At 41.8% G+C, this 19,835-nt stretch overlaps 1 protein-coding gene across 1 annotated transcript in view; it reads left to right on the top strand.

Moving 5' to 3' along the window:
• The first annotated feature begins 407 nt into the window (after positions 1–407).
• Positions 408–19,835, top strand: part of MYCT1 (MYC target 1) — a 33,893-nt gene continuing 14,465 nt past the window's right edge. Inside the window, exon 1 of the mRNA XM_083176203.1 lies at positions 408–624. Coding sequence (XP_083032329.1) covers positions 534–624 — 91 coding nt within the window. The 5' untranslated portion in view covers positions 408–533. The remainder of the gene's footprint in view (positions 625–19,835) is intronic.

Here is a 19,835-nt window from a genome sequence, read left to right on the forward strand (position 1 = left end):
CTGGGAAACATAAACTTAGGAAGCTATTTATGAAGTGATTGCTAGCCAACATACCCATTGTACAATTTCACACGTATTGCATTTCTTCATGTCATAATGCTCACTGTCAGTACAATACAGAGGTACACTACTCAGTGTGAGAGAGAAAGGCTGCCTGTTTATAGTCATGTGTCACTGGGGATTTAGGAGGGCGATGCTTGTTGTTTAGTACTGATGGAAGTAAGTGTAAGCAAATCATATTTGAAAAGGCAATGGAATTGTGCATTGTTTAGAGTCAATTCAGTGCATCTAGGGAAATGACGAGAAGGAAATTGTTCCATGTCTCAGGAACTGTGTGGTGTCCTGAGATAAGAAGGGACTTGTTCTCCATGAGTATAAATGCAGGAAGTGTGCTAAACATGTTTCCTTTGACACCACAAAAGCGCACTAATGATGTAGAGTAACTGCTCTCACTTTGCCACTGAAACTCAGTCACATAACGAGTTCTTGCATGACTGAACTGGACATACCTATAATAGGTAATTACATTGGATATGGGTAACATCACTGTTCATCAGAACATTACATGCCATGCCGAACCATACAATATTACATGCTCAAAGGAGTTGGTGGAAGAGTTTGTGGGTAAGAGAATGATTTCATTTTTCACTTTCTGATGGTTATTGTTTTCCACTGTCTAGATGATTCTTGTTACCATAACACAAAATGGTATTACAAAGTCAAATAGGTTATTTATGTATTTATTTATTTAGTGTTTTTTTTTGTGTGTGTGTGTGTGTGTTGAGAATTCTATTTTGTGGAGAACGATTAAAATGACCTTTTTATGTAATTAACAAGGTGTTATTATGTCAGGCATTAAGGCTTTCAGGGCTATGTATGCCTTTGGGAGATTAGGGTAAGATGTGTTATTAACAGATAAAGTATTGCATTATTTTATTTTTTAATTCAGTTGCGTTTACATTATGGAAAAATGTGTGCAAGTACTGTATGTCATACTTCATCTGGTAGAAAATATTTAATGTGTATTTCTGTAGCTTTACCATTAAATACAGTACAACGTTTTTTCTTCTTTTGGGATATGGTCATTATGTAAACTATTACTAAATTAGATATGTCCTATTTTTTTTTTTGTAACAATTTTCATTGAGGATTAACTTACTGTATACAAAAGCATTTGTCTGGAGTCTGGACCATATGAAATGTATCTTTATCATTAACAATTAGAATGTTATTGGTGCATAGTGATCTCAAGGTTCCCATACACGGTGCATTTTGCGGGTGCGACGTGCGCTCCCACACACATCCCATCGCACAGTTTAAAAAGTATGTGCTGCACATACTTTTTGAACTAGGTCTTGATCATATCCAGGGGCTGGCTGGCAACTTTTAGCCTGGGGGGCAAGTCCAGAGCACCGACCGCATCATTAAATAGAGGTTTTTCGTATATGAATTAATAAAAAAAAAACAATAATAGGACACCACAGGCTGCTCCCCTGTATAATATTAGGACCCCCACAGGATGCTCCCCCCAGCTAGATATGCCAGAACCAGTGGTCTAACTAGCCATTTTGGTACCCTGTGGCAGAAAGGAAATTGGTGTGTGCCCCACCACCACACTAAAAATAGGAGAGTGCGCGTTGAAGGCGCGCGTCAAAATGTAGGAGCGATACTTCATGGGGAAGAGGCGTGGCCATTTAAAAGTACTAATAACATCGTAATGCCCATAACACATTATACCACACACAGTAATGCCCATTATGTATTATGCCACACAGTGTAATAGCCCTTACACAAAATGCCGCACACCATAATGCTCGTATGATATTACGACACACATTATGCTCCACGCAATGCCCCGAGTACACCCGCATATGCCTACGTAATGCCCAGAGTTACCGACAGTAGTAGCGCTGCATATATATATATAAATATAAAACGCACACAGTTACCGACAGTAGCAGCGCAACTTATACTGTACATAACGTCCACATCAGTTGCCAACAGTAGTAGTATCACAACTTATACATAATGACCACACCAGTTGCTGACAGTAGCAGCGCTGCTTATACTGTACGTAACATCCAAAGCAGTTGCCAAAAGGAGTAGCGCTGCTTATACGTAACTCCCACACCAGTTGCCAACAATAGTAGCGCTGCTTATACGTAACACCCACACCAGTTGCCGACACAAGTAACGCTGCCTGTACATATGTCCACACCAGTTGCCGACACTAGTAGCGCTGATTATACATATGCCCACACCAGTTGCCGACACTAGTAGCGCTGCCTGTACATATGCCCACACCAGTTGCCGACACCAGTAACGCTGCCTGTACATATGTCCACACCAGTTGCCGACACTAGTAGCGCTGCTTGTACCTATGCCCACACCAATTGCCGACACTAGTAGCGCTGCTTGTACATATGCCCACACCAGTTGCCGACACTAGTAGCGCTGCTTGTACATATGCCCACACCAGTTGCCGACACTAGTAGCACTGATTATACATATGCCCACACCAGTTGCCAACACTAGTAGCACTGCTTGTACATTTGCTCACACCAGTTGCCGACACTAGTAGCGCTGTCTGTACATATGCCCACACCAGTATGCCCACACTCACATTTTACTTAACTAGTTCAGGGCACTTCAGGCTGGCAGCTTATCCTCTCCTTCTTTTTCCAATACCAATAGACATTCGTGTAGCTCTGCCCCCCTCCGGATGTTAGCCACGCCCCTTTTTCGGTCCCTGCAGTGACGCTGACCAGGGTGCTTAAGAGCAGGGAGGGATCCTCTGTGCTGTCCGTGCTGCTGCCTGTAATTCAGTGTGACACAGGCGCAGCAGCTGCTGGCAGCCACAGAGGACTGACTGCTCAGAGAGTCCACAGCCCTACTGTGTGTAGCGGCCTCCTGCACTAGACGTCCTCAGTGCAGGAGGCCGGCGGCCATGTTTCTGAAGACCAGTCAGAGACTGGTCAGCCGTGGCTGCAGCAGCAGCCTCAGAAACAGTCTCACACAAAATGATTGAGCGGCCCAGGGGGCACATGGCATCCTGCCCCCCGGCCCAGCCCGCCCCTGATTGTATTGCATGCAAATTGCATGTGATTTGCATGCGCTGCAATCTAGACCAAAACGCATGCAATGATCACACCGTGTATGGGCACCTTCACTGTAATGGTGTTCCATATCTACCACAAACAATGGTCAATGGTTTTCTATGGGAGATTAAAATAAGGCAAGGAGGATCCCAATCTCACTTAAATGAATTCATTAAAAAGCTTTATTCAATATTTACATTTTTAGATGAACAAACTCCTTGCAGAATGGTAAAAGCCTGTACTGCTAGCCAAGAGCATCTACTGAAAACTGTATATCTTAGTAACTGTTGATTCAGGTAGTAGCAAATCCTTTCTTGTGAATTTACTGGCAGGGACATTTATTGAGCGTAGGAGGCCCATGTCCAGCCTCCCACGTAGGGGCGCCTCCTCTCTAGCTGGCATTTCTGCGGAGTCTGAGGGGCCCAGACTTTAATACGCATACTGTAAAAAGCCTGGGAAATTGCTGCACCGCTATTACCCAGTTATAATCTTTGCTCTTGCTGTAAGCTGATGGGGACTATGGATAGGTGAATATTAAAGAAATAGGTGCAGCATGTGTGGTGTGGGCTCCCATGCACTCAGGGGCCCGTCTGCACTGCGTACACTGCACCCATTATAAATATATAAAAGTTTACTGTTGTTATCTGGCAAATGAGAGCTGAATGAGGTTTACATTTCTATTATATGGCTTTTCTTATCCTAATGTGCCACATAGTAAGACCAACCGGTTTCAGGTATTAAAGTGCTGGCCTGCTTTGAATATGTGGTGCTGAACTACTAGACACCATGCATACTCCTTAGTCAGTCCCAAGCTGCCTTTTGAATTCAACATGGCAAATGTGAACATACTCTACCCTCATAGAAGTGTTTTACATTGGCAATCTTGGCTAAAAAATAAAACTGTGTATTCATTGGAATGGTGATTCCTAATTTACTAAGCGGTCGTATGTAATATTTAACAAGTGGGATACGGCTTGAAAAATACACTTAATTTTCCAGGCGTATTTGGCAGTAGCCTGCACGGATCAGATCAGTGTAAAAAAAAACGTAAAATAAATAAATAATAATACTCCTTTACTGCACATGTGGTGGGAGGGTGAACACTAACGTGTGGAAGGGGGCACTGAGCTGAATGAAGGGTCCCTTGTAAATGACTTCCAGGGTGGTAGGGGGTGTTTTATATGCAGGGAAGGGTTGGATAATGGAGTGGGCTTAATATTCGTCATTTTCCGGTGGATGGCAGCTTGTTTGACTGCAGATATCACCATTATCTGGAAATAGATTTCTTAGCCTTCAATAGTATAAAAACCTAGAGTCCCAACTTTCAGGAGGTGCTGGGAACTTGGGGATCAGAGATCAGGAGCCAGAGCAATCCATTGGCAAAAATATAAAACTGTACACTAGACGTTTGGAGCTGGAGCAGGGACCTGCTGCTGGAAGGCTGATATCTCTGGTTCTGGGCATGATAGAGACAAGCCACTAGTGTCGACAGAAAGGGGAGAGTCCCAGCTTTTGGAATATACTCTCAGTAAAATGCTAAGCTAGAGATAACCTGAGAAATATTACTGGGAATTGCAATTAACAGGTCGGATGTGGACTGCTGCTTTGAAGTTGGATATCTCCAGTTCCCCAGGGCCGATTTTCAAAATTCTGGTATCACTGGAAAAAGGGTATCCTCAGCTATCAACTTAGGGCCCTTATACACCTGGGGCCCCTGGGCAAGTGGCCATTAAGTCCATATGAAAAGATGGCCCTGGTGCAGGGCCACCGAGCACCAATTGCTGAGTATGTAGCTGAGTTCCGGCAGCTGAGTGAGAGACCTGCCATTTGGCAGTACTATGATTGCAAAGAATTTAAGGAAGCTGCTGAGCCAGTAAAGTCTGTACCACATCTTGCTATTCATATACAATGCCCACAATCATACCGCTTACACATAATGCCCAGAGTAATGAAGTACACATGATGCCCACAGTACAGTTGCTTACACATAATGGGGTGTATTCAATGCCCCTGACGGCGAGCTATGATGGTGAGCAGTGCCGATAGCTCGCCATCAGAGTATTCAACTACCTCCCCTTAACTCGTCATTTCCACCTTGCTGGTTCTTTTCAGTGAGGTGGTAATGGAAAGTGTGCCAATCAAAACAACGGGGCTCGCCACAAAATGCAGCGATACTTGCCGTTTAAGGGGATCAGATTCCGGCAAAACATTGAATATGGTGAGGGGGGTTGGATGGCAAGTATGGCTGTCTTCGCCGAAAATAAGCTATGCTCACCATACAAACCCCCCCTCGCCGCCGCAATGACTACACTCCAATGCCTAGACTAGAGGAATGCAGCTTACACATAATGCTCACAATAATGTTGCTTGCACATGATGCAGCTTACACATAATGCAGACAGTAATGCAGCTTACACACAACACAAAAAGTAATGCCACTTATAGATAATGCGCACAAAAATTACACTTACACATAATGTCCAGGCTAGTACTGCTTACACATTATGCCCAGAATAGTGCCATTTCACATAATGTCAACAATGTACTTTATTAACACAGAGCTGGCAGTGGCACTCACAGAATTAAGCATATGAATAACACTCAGAGACACTTCTCTATCTCACATATAATAGTGGCCCACTATTCTAGCCCTGGACAATTGCCCCCCTTTATTTACTGTGGAATGCACCTTTGTTAGACATAGTTACACTCAGACAGTGCCTATCAGCTTGGCCTCCCTGACTGTGCCCCGGGCGGCTCCCGCAGTGTGTCCTGCACCGCACCTCTCTGAATTACCTCATCCAGCCAAAACCACCTGCTGGCTCAACTACATCATGACTCAATACCTCCCCTGCCCAACTTGACAAGGAGAAGGCAGGGAATCGCAAGGTTCCTCGGCACCGTGACCTGGGCTGGAGTCGGGTAGCGTCACTCAGAGCGGGAGTCGGAGTTGGGCGGCGGGCGCGGGCGTTCAACAGTGGCTGATGCTTAAATTGAATTAAATGCCCCCCATGTCCAGCACCCGGCTGCCTGCTAAGTCTGATGCCGGCGCTTCTACCTGTCATGTACTTTGACTTCTTTTGCAAACCAACCTGAATCACCCCCTTAGTATGAAACATAAGAGATAGTAATAATTGTATACCCAACAGTGCATATGTTTTATTATAAACACATGCATACTGTATATCATTCTTTTCATAATATTAACATAATCTAATTTGTATTGACATGTAAGAAATCTGGTATTCAGAATAATTATAATTTGCTTGCTCTGCAGCTATACATAGCTGGAGGGCATTTTGTTATACACCATCAAGCAGAAAAAAGGAATGAATTCCTTTTGGAAGGAATTGCGCTAGGGAGGGTGAAAGCAGCTTGATATTAATAGGCAGAAGAATTGTGAGGTTTTTACAAGCGCTAAGGAAAGGGTGGTGGGTGGGTACCGTAGATATAAAGAAAATAGATAGAGTACTAGTGCTGTAGCAATGAGAGTAAAAGATAAGATAAATATAAAAATAAATATAAAAATAAATTAATAAAAATAAATATAAAATTAAAATAATAAAAACAAATAATTCACGCGACCAAATACCCTCACCTGTGCTGCTGAGATTTGGCGACTGACACCTCTCACCTCCCTAACGGGATCCATCCAAATATTGGTCCATGATATTTCTTTGAAACCGCAGTACACAGACCTTCCCACTCACAGACGTCCTCCCTGGAGAAATCTGGAGTTCCATCCATTGGGATATCTGTTTGATCCCTAATTCTTCCAGTTTCCATAAAGGACATAATACCTCGAAGTGGAGAGTTTGAGCCCCTGCCATCACAGGGCACACTCTGGACTGTGATTCCATTGTCTGGACAAACAAACACCTTCCAGACCGACCAGGATGGTAATATAACCCTTGTCAGCACCTTTATATATCTCAGCCACCCAGTGTCACAACTGCTATCCCAGTGGTACAAAACCCCAGTCCTTGGACTTAATGTCTAGGTACTTGCATGCAAAGTGTGATTTTTAAGTATTTACTTGTTTTATATGTTTAATAAATTGTTGTAGATATTTTTTGAGAAACGTCTGGTGCAAATATTTGGAACAGCCAGCACAGGCACAATTCCTTTGTCTCCACGTTGTGTAGTTACTGTGGGACAGCCCATATAAAGGGGACTGTCCCGACCAAAGTTGAACAGTTGGAAGATGTTCGGTTCTAACCATGGACCAAAATATTGCGATCACAGGACAGTAGTAGGATAGATTGAAAATTGTTTTTTTTATCATTAAAAAATTACTGCTTCTCAATAAAGTTACAACATCCCAATAAGCACAATCAAGTGTTTGGGTTTTACTAGAATACAATACATAACTTTCCTTTTAGTTATTGACTGCCATTTTTCCATTGTCAGACAGGGCTCCTGCCATGTAGCTTAGGATTGATTTGAATTATATACATAGATAATTATGAATGGACTGAAGAGGAAATAATCCAGGCAGAAACCATTCCATGGAGGAATGAGACGTCTAAAAGGGACACACCCTTATTTTGAAAAGTTTATACAGTTTAAAAATTAGTGTCAAAGAAAGTCGGTACTTGTAATTTATACAGAAACAGCTAACCACAAAGCAATGACCACAATTCTCATAATATTATGGTATTTTGTCATTTGTAGTTTATCCTTAACAGTCTGCACAATCAACTTTTTGCTGCTTTTTGTATATTATATTATGTGTTCCGAAAAGAAAGAACTGTCAATAAAAAAACAAAACAAAATTAGTTCGAAAACATATTACAGGAATAGCATATTTTTGTCGGTAACTAGAAGAAAAGTAAGGGTTTCTATATTTTTTAGATGCAATATCCTTCAACAAGTGACAAGAGGGGTAATGCTACAATGGGAAGGTCAAAAGGGATGAATTTTTATAATGTTTCTACAAATGAGAAAATTCTACTGCCTAAGAACTTAGAATGTAAGAAGGTCTCTCTATGACACTTGCCATTATTCAGATGTGGATGTAGTTGCTATCATTGTAGCTTACACAGAAGCACTGTTATGGTATAGGTTGTTTGGAGAAACAGATGCCTTTGCCAACCCCCAACGAAATCTGTTCTGTCTGTTATTACCGGATACATTCATAGAGTATATGTGCAGAACATATCCTCCACATGCTCATACAATGCTCCCAGAAAGTATTCACAGCGCTTCACTTTTTCCACATTTTTATTTTACAACTTTATTTCAAAATGTATTAAATTCCTTTCCCCCCCCTCCAAATTATATGCACAAAACCCCATAGTATCAACAATAAAAAGTTTTTGGGAGATTTTCGCAAATTTATAAAAAAGAAATCACATACATTTTTTCCCTTATTTTTTTTTTTTTGCAGCCAGCCACAAGACACAAATGGATATATTTACTAAATAACAATATTAATGAAAATAATTTTATTTATATAGCGCTCTTTCTCCAATAGGACTCAAGGCGCTTAACAGATAGAATGAACTTAATACAGTACAGGAAAAATGAAGAACAAAATTTTTTTTCATAAACTACAGAGCGCATGGAGATACTTCAGGGAATTACGGAAATGCTTGAATAAACAGGAAAGTCTTAATTCTGTGTTTGAAGTATTCTAGAGTGGACGCCTGTCGAACTGTGCATAGAGTCGGCGCTGCATGGCTAAAAGCTCGACCCTCAGATGAATTAGGGGAGATTCTAGGTGCTGCTAAAAGTCCTTCATCTACAGATCACATTATGAAATCAGAAACTGCTTCAGGTACCTTGGGCCTTGGTCGTATAGGGCTTTGAATCTCAGTAAATCAATCTTGAATATGATTTACCATCTTATAGGAAGCCAGTCGAGGGAGTAGAGAATGGGGGATATGTGGCTAGAATGGGGCTGGTTGGTTAACAGCCTGGCAGCTGTATTTTGTACCAGCTCTAATCGGTGCAGTTCTTTTGCTGGGAGACCAAGGCAGAGGGCATTGCAGTAATCTAATTGAGATGATGCAAATGCATGTATGACTTTTGGCAGATCTTGAATTAATTGTTTGATTCTGGCTATGTTCTTCAGATGAAAGAATGAGGATTTGTGGCTGATATCTGATGTTTAAGTGTCAATAAACATAAGATATCAGGTTGATTTCTTGTAGATTTTGGTTTTTTGTCGTTTATTTTCAATGGACTTTGTACATTGAAAATTCACTTAAGGCAAAACCTAAATGTAAAATACACTATGAAATCGAATCCTGACAAAAAAAGAATATCAACCAAACATCGGTACTTTTTCACAGATGACAATAGAATCCATGGATTTACTCAGTTGGTTTGAAAATCTAACACAAAAAGAACACAAAACCCACACAGAAATCCCTCAAATAATAGAATGACAAAAAAGAGATGATCTTAGCTTCTAAAATACATTCTATTGGTTGGAAACTAATTGTGATGCTCCATAACAAATCTGAAACACAAACTAAACTAACAAACTTAACAGGTGCACACAAAGAAACCTGACATACAAAAATAATAAATTAGATTACACCAAAAATATGACATTCTTAAAAATGACAACATAATACAGAAAATATACAAGACAAAACTCACAGCACTCACTTTTTTCTCTCTTAATTGAATTCCATGAATTCCCCTCTCTTCTCACTCCCTTTCAGTTTATAGTCAAAATCAACACATATCTGATTTTATTTTAAAATCAACGTTAAAATATAATGATAGTAAACAAGCTATTTGGACAGTGACATGGAAAGTCAATTTGTGTCGATTTCTGTAGATTTACAAAATCAACATTTAATCAAAATACCCCATAATGTTCATTGTTACTGTATATACAGTACTGCTTCTACCCCCTGCCATTTCATTACATGATGAACAGTCAAAGTAAGAGAGGGGCTAGGGGTGCAATTGTACCAGCCCCGAGGTTCCGGGAGGCCGTGAATGTGCCCACAGATAAATTTAACTACTGCCTACACAGCTGCAGTGGTCTGGACAGAGTCCGTCCCCCCTTCAGCTTAGTGTCAAGTGCTGAGGGGCACTAGCATTACTAGCATTACTACCTCACAGCTCTGAGGTCATGGGTTAGATTCCCACCATGGCCCTAACTATGCAGAGTTTGTATATTCTTCCCCTACTTGCGTGGGTTTCCTCCGAGTACTCCGGTTTCCTCCCACATTCCAAAATATACTGACAGGTTATTTGGCTCCTATCAAAAGTTAACCCTACATTGAATGTGTGTGCGACTACATGTGGTAAAAATATAGATTGTAAGCTTCACTGGGGCAGGGACTGATGTGTATGTTCAAATATACTCTGTAAAGCGCTGCGGAATATGTGTGCGCTATATAGGAAACCGTTAATAAATAATTAAGTGGCATTGGGGCCCCTCGACTAGGCCTGTTCTAATATGTTAGTGCTATGAGTATGTAAAGAAGCGGCGCTCTTCTCCCTGTATATGTACAACACTATTACCCAAACACTGACTCCGCAAATACTATTTATTATCACTAATTTGTTTTGGGACATAAGGAATGTCGCAATATATTTTGATGGAGTTTCAAGTAATATTTTTAGACCTTATTGTGATACTATTCTGATTTAATTATCCATTGTTTGGCTGTGAGAAAATAGCTGGGTTTTTCCATTTACATTGTTAAACCTGAATGAATTTTTAATATGTTTATTGTTTTACCAGGCAAAGCTATTATGCTAACAAACCAACTAGGGGTTTCAAATGGGCATAATTAAAACAAAAATAGCTAATTATTGTTGGGAATGTTGTTTTATATATCCATGCTCTGATTGGGATAATCTGATTAATGGGTGTGTAATCGGATAGAAAAACAGGAAGATAGATAGGAGGCTGCTACTTGTGCCCTGTACAATTTGTTTTGTAGTGCCCCTAACTATATACTGTATACATGTTAATATGTTTTTCATTGTAAAAAGAAAAACAACACACATTGGTGGCCCCGCAGCGAACACACATTGGCCCTCTCAGTGATAAAAACCCCAACACATGCACTAGGTTCCACAGAAAAAAGAACACACACACACACACACACACATTGGCCCCCTCAAGAAAAAAAACAACCTGAAGTCCACAGTAAAAAGAAACAAATTGTCTTCCACAGGGGTATGACAAATACAATGTTTGTCCTCCGCAGGAAAAACACACACTATCCTGCAGGGGGGCAGGGTGCATAATTTGTATTGCTGCTGGCACCAGGTGCCACTCAGAACTAGAGGCACATCATGGGATCAGGGAATATAGTATTGTAGTTATGCTGCCTAGGCTATCTGTTCCAAGAGGCAGTAAGGCTGTTAACTGCAACAAAAACACTGCACTGCCTGGGATGCATTGTGCCCCCTATGGCAGAGGCGTAACTAGAAAGTTGTGGGCCCCATAGCAACATTTTGAAAGCCCCCCCCCACCACCACCATTGTTACTACAAGGAGAAAGAGAGAAATGGAGAGAGTATCAGGGAGCGTCAGGAAGAGAGAGGGGATGTCAGTGAGAGAAAGGGGGAGAAACAGGTAAAGAGAGACAGCACAAGGTAGGGAAAGAGATGAAGGAAAGAGATGGGCAAGTGTGAGAGGAGAAAGATATGGGGGAGAAAGAGTGATTTATTGCAGGGAGATGGATGGGGAGTGAGAGAGGGGGTTGAAAAAGAAGAGAACGGGGAAAGGGAGAGAGCAGGGGGACAGAAAGAGAAAGAGAGTGAGTGTGGGAAGATATAGCAGGAGATAAAGAGAATGGGGGCAGTGGTGAGAGCAAAATAGAGAGGAGAGAGATAGTAAGAAATAGAGGGGGAGGGGTAGTGAAAGAAAAAGAGGAGGGTAGGCTTGGGGGGGGGAAGAGGTGTGAGCGTGAGTAAGAGAAAAGAAAGAGGGTTTCAGTGAGTGAGAAGAGAGATGAGGGTAAGAGGGAGAGAAAAAGAGGAGAGAGGTGAGATAGAGGGGAATGGGGGATTAAAGAGGCAGTTAGAGAGAGAAAGAGGAGAGGGGGGAAGGGATAGAGAGCTAAAAAGAAAGTAGAGACATGTAGGTAGAGAAAATAAGAAAATAAGTGAGATAGGGAGTTCGGGGGAGGGGGGGGGGGAGCAAGGCTTTTAAAGATTTAAGACATACATACAGTAGCTTTATTTCTCCTAACAATCCCCCACCCCTCTCTTCCAATTCTATATCGCTGGTACTGTGTACCTGTCCTGACCTGAAGCAGTGATGACGGGTCTTTGAAGGGTCGCCGGGTCTGCCGCTTACCAGCGCTGGCAGCTTAGCCGGAATCAGTGGCAGTGGGTTTCAGCGCAGAGCTGCTGTGTCACAGTCTACAAGCGCCGACTTGGGGGAGCGGTGAAGGATGCAGGGGATTGCCTGCTGGGACCTCGGGCCCCCCCAGCGGCCGGGCCCCATTGCAGTTGCATCCCCTGCACCCTCTATAGTTATGCCACTGCCCTATGGACAGGCTCCCCAGTTCAGCTGCTCCTAAGTAATGGCCCATGAGCCAGCCCTTTATGTAACTCATGACTGGCATGAATCTTTAAATTATTTTAGAAGTCCTTGTCCATATTATTCAGTGATTTACTCTAAAGGCCAAAATAGTTTTGTGATCTAATAAGGGTGTGTGGTGTAGCCAAAATTGGGTGTGGAATCATGGCAAGGGGTGTGAAGACTGTTTTGCCAAAGTCCAGCTATATACCAGCTAGATACCAGGGACCTGAGGTGCATCTACAGTATATACCAGGGACCTAGTGTGTGGCAGTATATTATGGAACAAGATGTCTGTGAGACAGGGGTGCAGGGGGACAAGTTGCTGGAACTGATCTGTTCTTCCTTGAAGTTGCTAGTGTGGAAAGCCATCACCACCCAGGATCTCAAAATGAATGGATGTTTGTCAATGGCCTTATGTGCCTGGAATAATGGGCATGGGCTACAGGAAGTGTCCTTGCACTCTATATGCCCCTGGTCTCCTCCAACATCTCACACATCCTTTCCATTTGCTCTAGGGATAAGCTGAAGGTGATCAGCTGGAACATGGGCAGCTCTTAAGGAGCTCAAGAGCTGCCACTGGCCAGGGTCAGGGAGTGATTGCCTTTGAAGTTGGGCAGAAAGAAGCACTAGCACCTCTAACACAGATAGTGTATTGCATGTCTTGCCATGGGCAATAGGTATGGCATCAGCACACCTTACCTTTTGGCCCTGGCTTCAGCCAATAAGAATTAGCCTAAGAAAACAGGAAGTAATGAATCATTCTACCAGTGCATTATAAGCACTTGTGGCAGCTGTGACCTTGTCCTCAGTGTGAGCTCTCAGGCAGGTTCATTATGGAGGGAAATGGGGCACTCGATTGCCCTGATTTCAACCCCCATAAAGCGGCTCCATTTCCTGTCCCTCTATCCTGAGCTGAGAGCATTGCTGCGCATCTGGAGAAGACAGCAGTGCTGACATTCCTGGTCTTGACCTTTGTGAAAGACAGAAAGCATGATCATATTTCTTTTCACCACAACAGTATTTTCTTCTTTGCATGGTCTGCGTGGTCTGTCTTTATATATAAGGAGGTATTAATGCAATGTTTGGCTATAATTATCCACCAATGATCACTATGTCATATCTGTATAAACAGTGCAAATGATGAGGTAAAAGAGAGATGTTTTCTGAATTTCTTACAATTAGATTAGAAAGTCTGGTATATTCAGAATGATATGGATGCTAAGCAGTAACAGCAGCAACTTTTGTTGATGGGCTACTTAGAGAAAACTTACACCATTGAGCTAACATTGGCTGCACCATCAGACTTCTGAGCAACTCTCTGGTTGCTCAGCATGTCCCCATGTATTTGGCTGCCGATGTGAGTGGAACTGCAGAATCTGACACCAGAATGCCCCCAATATGCCAAATCAAGTCTCCTTTCACATCCAAGGAATGTCTATCAAACTATATGGATCTCCATTCAGACCTGATCTGCATCTGATGTCCTTAATCATCAGGGTGCATGCCCTGTGTCCCAGATGAATGTGGGTAGATTAAAAAATTGGGTACTTGTGTCCAATGTTTTTCTTGCTTCCACTGCAGAATCTGGCCCGTTTACCCAAAGTTGCCAGAGCACATTTAGGGCCTATCTATGTGGGCCTGGTCTGTAAGAAACCCCTGCTTGTAGAGAGAGAATACAAGCTCCACACACTTAGGGCTAGGGTAAGACTCGAACCCATGACATGGTACAGCGATGTAGTAACACTAACACTATACCATCCATACTGCCCAAAATAACACCACAACTTGCAAGGGCCAATCTTCCCTTAATTAATTGGAAGGTATTCAATAACGTACCAATACACTATCAAAGCCTACTTGGTTGAAAGGTGACTCCAGTAGGGTGACATCAGCTTACAAAGTGTATTGAAGGGGAGAGCAAACCCCAGACTTGTGCAAGCTGGATGCTTGATTACCAACCTTTTCTACCACTCAAAGTTCTCCGTAAAGAACCTGGCCCACCAGTATAGAAATTACTAAGTCGTTTAACCCAATTTAAAGGCAAGATGCTCTTCAGCAAACAGAAAAATACCATCCCTTACTATTTACATAACACCAACCCCAAATAGACAGGTATTCGGAAAATGATATAAATGACGATGCACCTTTCCACCTTCAGGGCCAACACATGTCTAGCCTTAGATATATGCATGTGCAGGTTAGACCTCTCATGGGCATCTCCTCATTTATAATAATGCCAATAGAAAGAGGCAAGGATTGAGGATGAAACCACCCCACAATCAGTCCACAGCTACATGAATAGTAAAAAAAAACCCACTGTTACATACATTAAACAATGCCCACATATGTACTTCCAACACTACTGGGGAGCTCAGTTCAGCTACAGTCTCGGAAGCAATTGCTTAGAGACTACATCCCTAAACTCAAGCCCAAATCTTTTACATTAACAAGAAGAGAAAAGATAACTTGACCCAATGATATATATGTTATTCTTTTTTTATGTACAGTACTAGCCAATTAATGTTCTAAAGTAGGAAAAAATATATGTTACAACATCCTTCAAAACTCCCATCAGGGAGAGTGACAGGGAGAACTGGGTATACAGTCACACTAGTTGATATGTCGTAGAATCCAGCGGATTGGACAGGCATATGGGGCACATCATCTAGTGTGTAGTGACTATGTCACTGATGGTGTGGGTAAAGATGATGCAGAATGCAGCATGGCCACCTTCAGCTCTCCATGCAAGTGTGTATGTACTTGACGATGCAGGCTCCTCCCCCCCACAGGTGATGTAGCCGGGTACACACATTGTATAGTGTGTATACTCAGCATAACTGCAGCTTGTTAAAAAGAAAAATACAGAAATAAAACAGGAAATTTACCCTGAAAGTAAGGATGTGCACCGGGCACTTTTCGTATTCCATGAAACACGTTTAGGGTCTGTATCTCGGGCAGTGTTAAACACCACCATTTTAATGTTGTGTGTTTCGTGTTTTGTGTTCTGATTTTTTTTTTAAAGCATAAAACTGCTAAAATCGCAGATTTTTTTTTTGCTCCTACGCTATTATTAACCTCAATATCATTAATTTCCACTCATTTCCAGTCTATTCTGAACACCTCACAATATTGTTTTTAGGGCAAAAGGTTGCACTGAGGTAGCTGGATAACTATGCTAAGCCACAAGTGTGCGGCACAAACACGTGGCTCATCTAGGAGTGGCACTGCAGCAGCAGACAGGATGGCACTTTGAAAAACTAGGCCCCAAAAAGCACATAATTGCAGAAAAAGAGGTGCAAGATGGAACCCACCCTTATGTTGTGGAAATAGGACATGCACACTTTTACAAACCAATCATTTCAGTGACAGGGTCTGCCACACGACTGTGGCTGAAATGATTGGTTTGTTTGGGCCCCACAAACAAAGAAGCAAGTCACCTCTCCCTGTACAAACTGGCTCTATAGAGGGAAGATGTCGTCCTCATCCTCATCCAATTCATTTTGATGAACATCATCTTCTCCACATTTTGCAGAAGCAACCTTATACACTGCTCACTGACCAGGTTCCCTGCTGCACTAAAAACTCTTTCAGAGTACACACTGGATGGGGGACAACTCAGGTAAAATAGAGCCAGTTTGATTTTGTACAGGGGCTTCCAAACTGCCTTTTTTGACCTGCCAGTACAGGTAAGGACTGTCTGACAAGTCTACTTGGATGCCGTCACCAAACTAATTCTCCACCACAGTGATGGGAAAGTCTGGCATCACAACCACCTTTGACTATCCTTGGGGATTTGTGATACCATGTCTTTAGAAGGCTGAGTTGTTTGCTGTGTTTTTGTTAACAGCTTAACTCTCTTTACATTACTAGGGGTGGGGGGGGGAGGAGGAGGGCTGTGATCGTCGTGTGAAGCTGGACCACTAGTCAAGAACATAGGTCAGGCCCGGCGTTCCTTGCCACTCCATGTGGTGAATGGCATGGCAAGCTTACATTTCTCCTTCCAGGATTTACATTTATTTTTTTACTTAAATGTACTCTACTTTGCCTTTTGGGATTTCACAAGACCTCGACCATGACATTGGGCATCGGCATTGGCATAAGACATTGATGGCATTTGATAATCATGTTCTATGTCTTGAGTAGTGGCAGCAGCACTTGGAGGAAGTGGTTCTTGTACTATTGGAGCCTCCATATTTTGGTTCTCAAATATCTTTCTGGAGTACAGCTACACAGCAGCAGAGACACAGAAAAATTTAAAAGGATTGTTATTTACGTCAGTAACCCTTATTGTAAAAAAAAGAATGTTTTATTATTTTGCAGCACCGGTGAGCAGGTGAGTTGAGACTTGTACTACCCTGGCTTGTCCCAGCTAACAGTCACACAGCAGCAGTCACAGACAAAATTTAAAGGATTATTAAGAAGTCAGTAACCCCTTTATTATTGTAAAGTAAAAATGATATTTGCACCGACGTGTGGCCTGTACAGGTGAGGTGAGACTTGTAGTACCCTCTCCCGACTTACACACACACACACATATACACACACACACACACACACAGCAGCAGACACAGAAACATTTTAAAGGATTATTAAGAAGTCAGTAAACCCTTTATTATGGTAAAATAAAAATGACACTTTGCAATTTGCACCAACATGTGGCCTGCACAGGTGAGGCGAGCCTTGTAGTACCCTCTCCCGGCTTACACACACAGCAGCAGACACAGAAATTTTTTAAAGGATTATTAAGAAGTCAGTATTAACCCTTTTATTCTAAAATAAAAATGATATTTTGCAATTTGCACTGATGTGTGGCCTGCACAGGTGAGGTAAGACTTGTAGTACCCTGCTCCAGCTTAGTCACACAGCAGCAGACAGAGAAAAATTGAATATTATTATTATTAAGGAATTTGGTGGTAGGGAGTGGGATTGGAGGACAGGTAAATCAATCTATATGAGGCACAGGCACAGACTACATAAATAAATATATAATATACAGCACAAACTTTGTCAGTGTACCACCACACTACACTACACTAACACAGTCAGACTCAGCAGGTTGTCACTATCAGCAGTGTAGTAGTTAAAACTACTACAGCACACAGGTTGTCATTATCAGCAGTGTAGAACTACTACACCAAGCAGGTTGTCATTATCAGCAGTGTAGTAGTTACCACTCAGGTTGCACAGCGGGGCGGGAGAGTGAACATGCGGGCGGGCGCCAGGGAAGACAGCCAGACGTGCATACTATTCAATCTCCTAGACTGGAGTGAACATGGTGCCCGCCTGGCCGTCTTTATATACATACTGCATAGTGACATTGTCCGGATCTCGCAAGATCCAACAGCAGGATCTCACACGGGCGCCGGAAAGGCGCACTCTGAGTCTGGGCGGGAAAACCCAAAACAGGCTTGTGAACGCGTTCGGATAGGGGGGTGTCCGGATTCCCGGAATCCGGGCGCGCTCTTCTCTACCTGAAAGTGAATGCAACACATACTGATTAGATGTTCATCATCTACTGTATGAGCCTAAATCACAGGAAGAGAACAAAGTGTAAGCTGGGGCACCAACAGAATTCTGCCAGGGTCAGGCCACGGTGAACAATGCAGTGTGGGACTACTGACCAAAAATTGAATTACAAGAGTAAAAGCCCTGAATGTGCATTAAACATTTTCCAGGCAAAGGAGAATGGCGAGCTAGACCAGAATTGTCAATGTACATTGGACATACTGGGGGAAATTTACTAAACGAAATTTGTAAAAAATAGGTGTATTTGTATCCAGAAATACACTTATTTTTGACATTTACTATCCCGAAAATACAGCAATTCGTATTCGTATTGATAGCACAGCAATACGAATACGAATTGCCGTATTTTCGGTATAGTAAATGTAAAAAATAAGTGTATTTCTGGATACAAATACACCTATTTTTTTACAACTTTCTTTTAGTAAATTTCCCCCACAGTATCTGAAGCATTTCTGAAATTTTTTTTAAACACAGTATACAATGAATAACCCACCAATGACCAACCCTAGACAGTACTGTATATCACTTTAAACTAAGAGACTGATAAATTCCTCCAGACTCCATGGGTTTATTTACTAAGATGGGAGTTCTATTGAAGATGGGATGTTGCTATTGGCAACCAATCGTATTCTATCTATTATCTTCTAGAAGGTGCTCAATAAATAAGAAGTAGATTTGGATTGGCTGCCTGTAGCAACATCCTATTTGCAATAGAACTCCCATCTTAGTAAATTTAGCCCCATGAGACTGGACAGCGAAGGTGGCAAGATTTACATCATATTCGCTAGTTTCTAAAAACAATAAAGAATGCTTTGTTTATGTAAACTTTAAATTCCACAGTTCTGTTCCATGCAACTAAAAAAAAAAAAAAAAAAAAAAAATTGCCCATTCTTTTCATAATATAATAAAGATGACAATCATTTTTGAGTTTATACAATACAATGCATTTTTGATGCTAAACATAGGACAAATATTATCTTTTTCACTGTATTTTCCAGCTGCAGGAAAGGGCATGTCTGGAAAATGATTCTATATTTGGTAAACAGTGATACCGCCTCTCAAGTTCTTCACATTATAAATGCATGGACTTTATAATGAGTTTCCTGTTTGGAAAGTGAACACCAAAATGATACTGATTAACCTATTTATACAAAATGTAGTCTTTATAGCAGGATAAGTGAAATGCAGTATCAGTTTCCACAGCCTTATCTTTTGCCTGTTTTTGTTTAACTCTTCCAATGACCGATACCATTTCAGTCTTATAAGATAACATTGTTGCTTTAATTGGTCGCATATACTGTACTAGGCTGGAAAGCACTGGATTACCCACATTGAAAGAAAAGGGACTGCTGACAAATATTTTCCAGGAATAATACTTAGAAGCACTGTATGATGCAAGTATTTGTTTCTGGAATAACGCTAAATTCAATTAAGTATCAAAGAGTACTTTGCTGTTTATAATATAGATACTCACCAAGCTTTGTATTGGGCACAGCAGCATACCACATGGCAACTGTTGTCTATTATAAGAATCGGAAACCTAGCAGGTAAAAAGGATCAAATCTGAACGTTCAGTTGTATTACGCACATGTGAACAGACAGAAAAAATGGTGGAGACTGCCCACTACAGTAACTTTTAACTCTCTGGCCCTATATTTGGCCCTATAGAGGGGTTTTCCATTGACACACACACACACACACACA

Source organism: Crinia signifera, chromosome 3 (assembly GCF_055691185.1).
Source record: "Crinia signifera chromosome 3, ASM5569118v1, whole genome shotgun sequence".
NCBI lineage: Eukaryota > Metazoa > Chordata > Amphibia > Anura > Myobatrachidae > Crinia > Crinia signifera.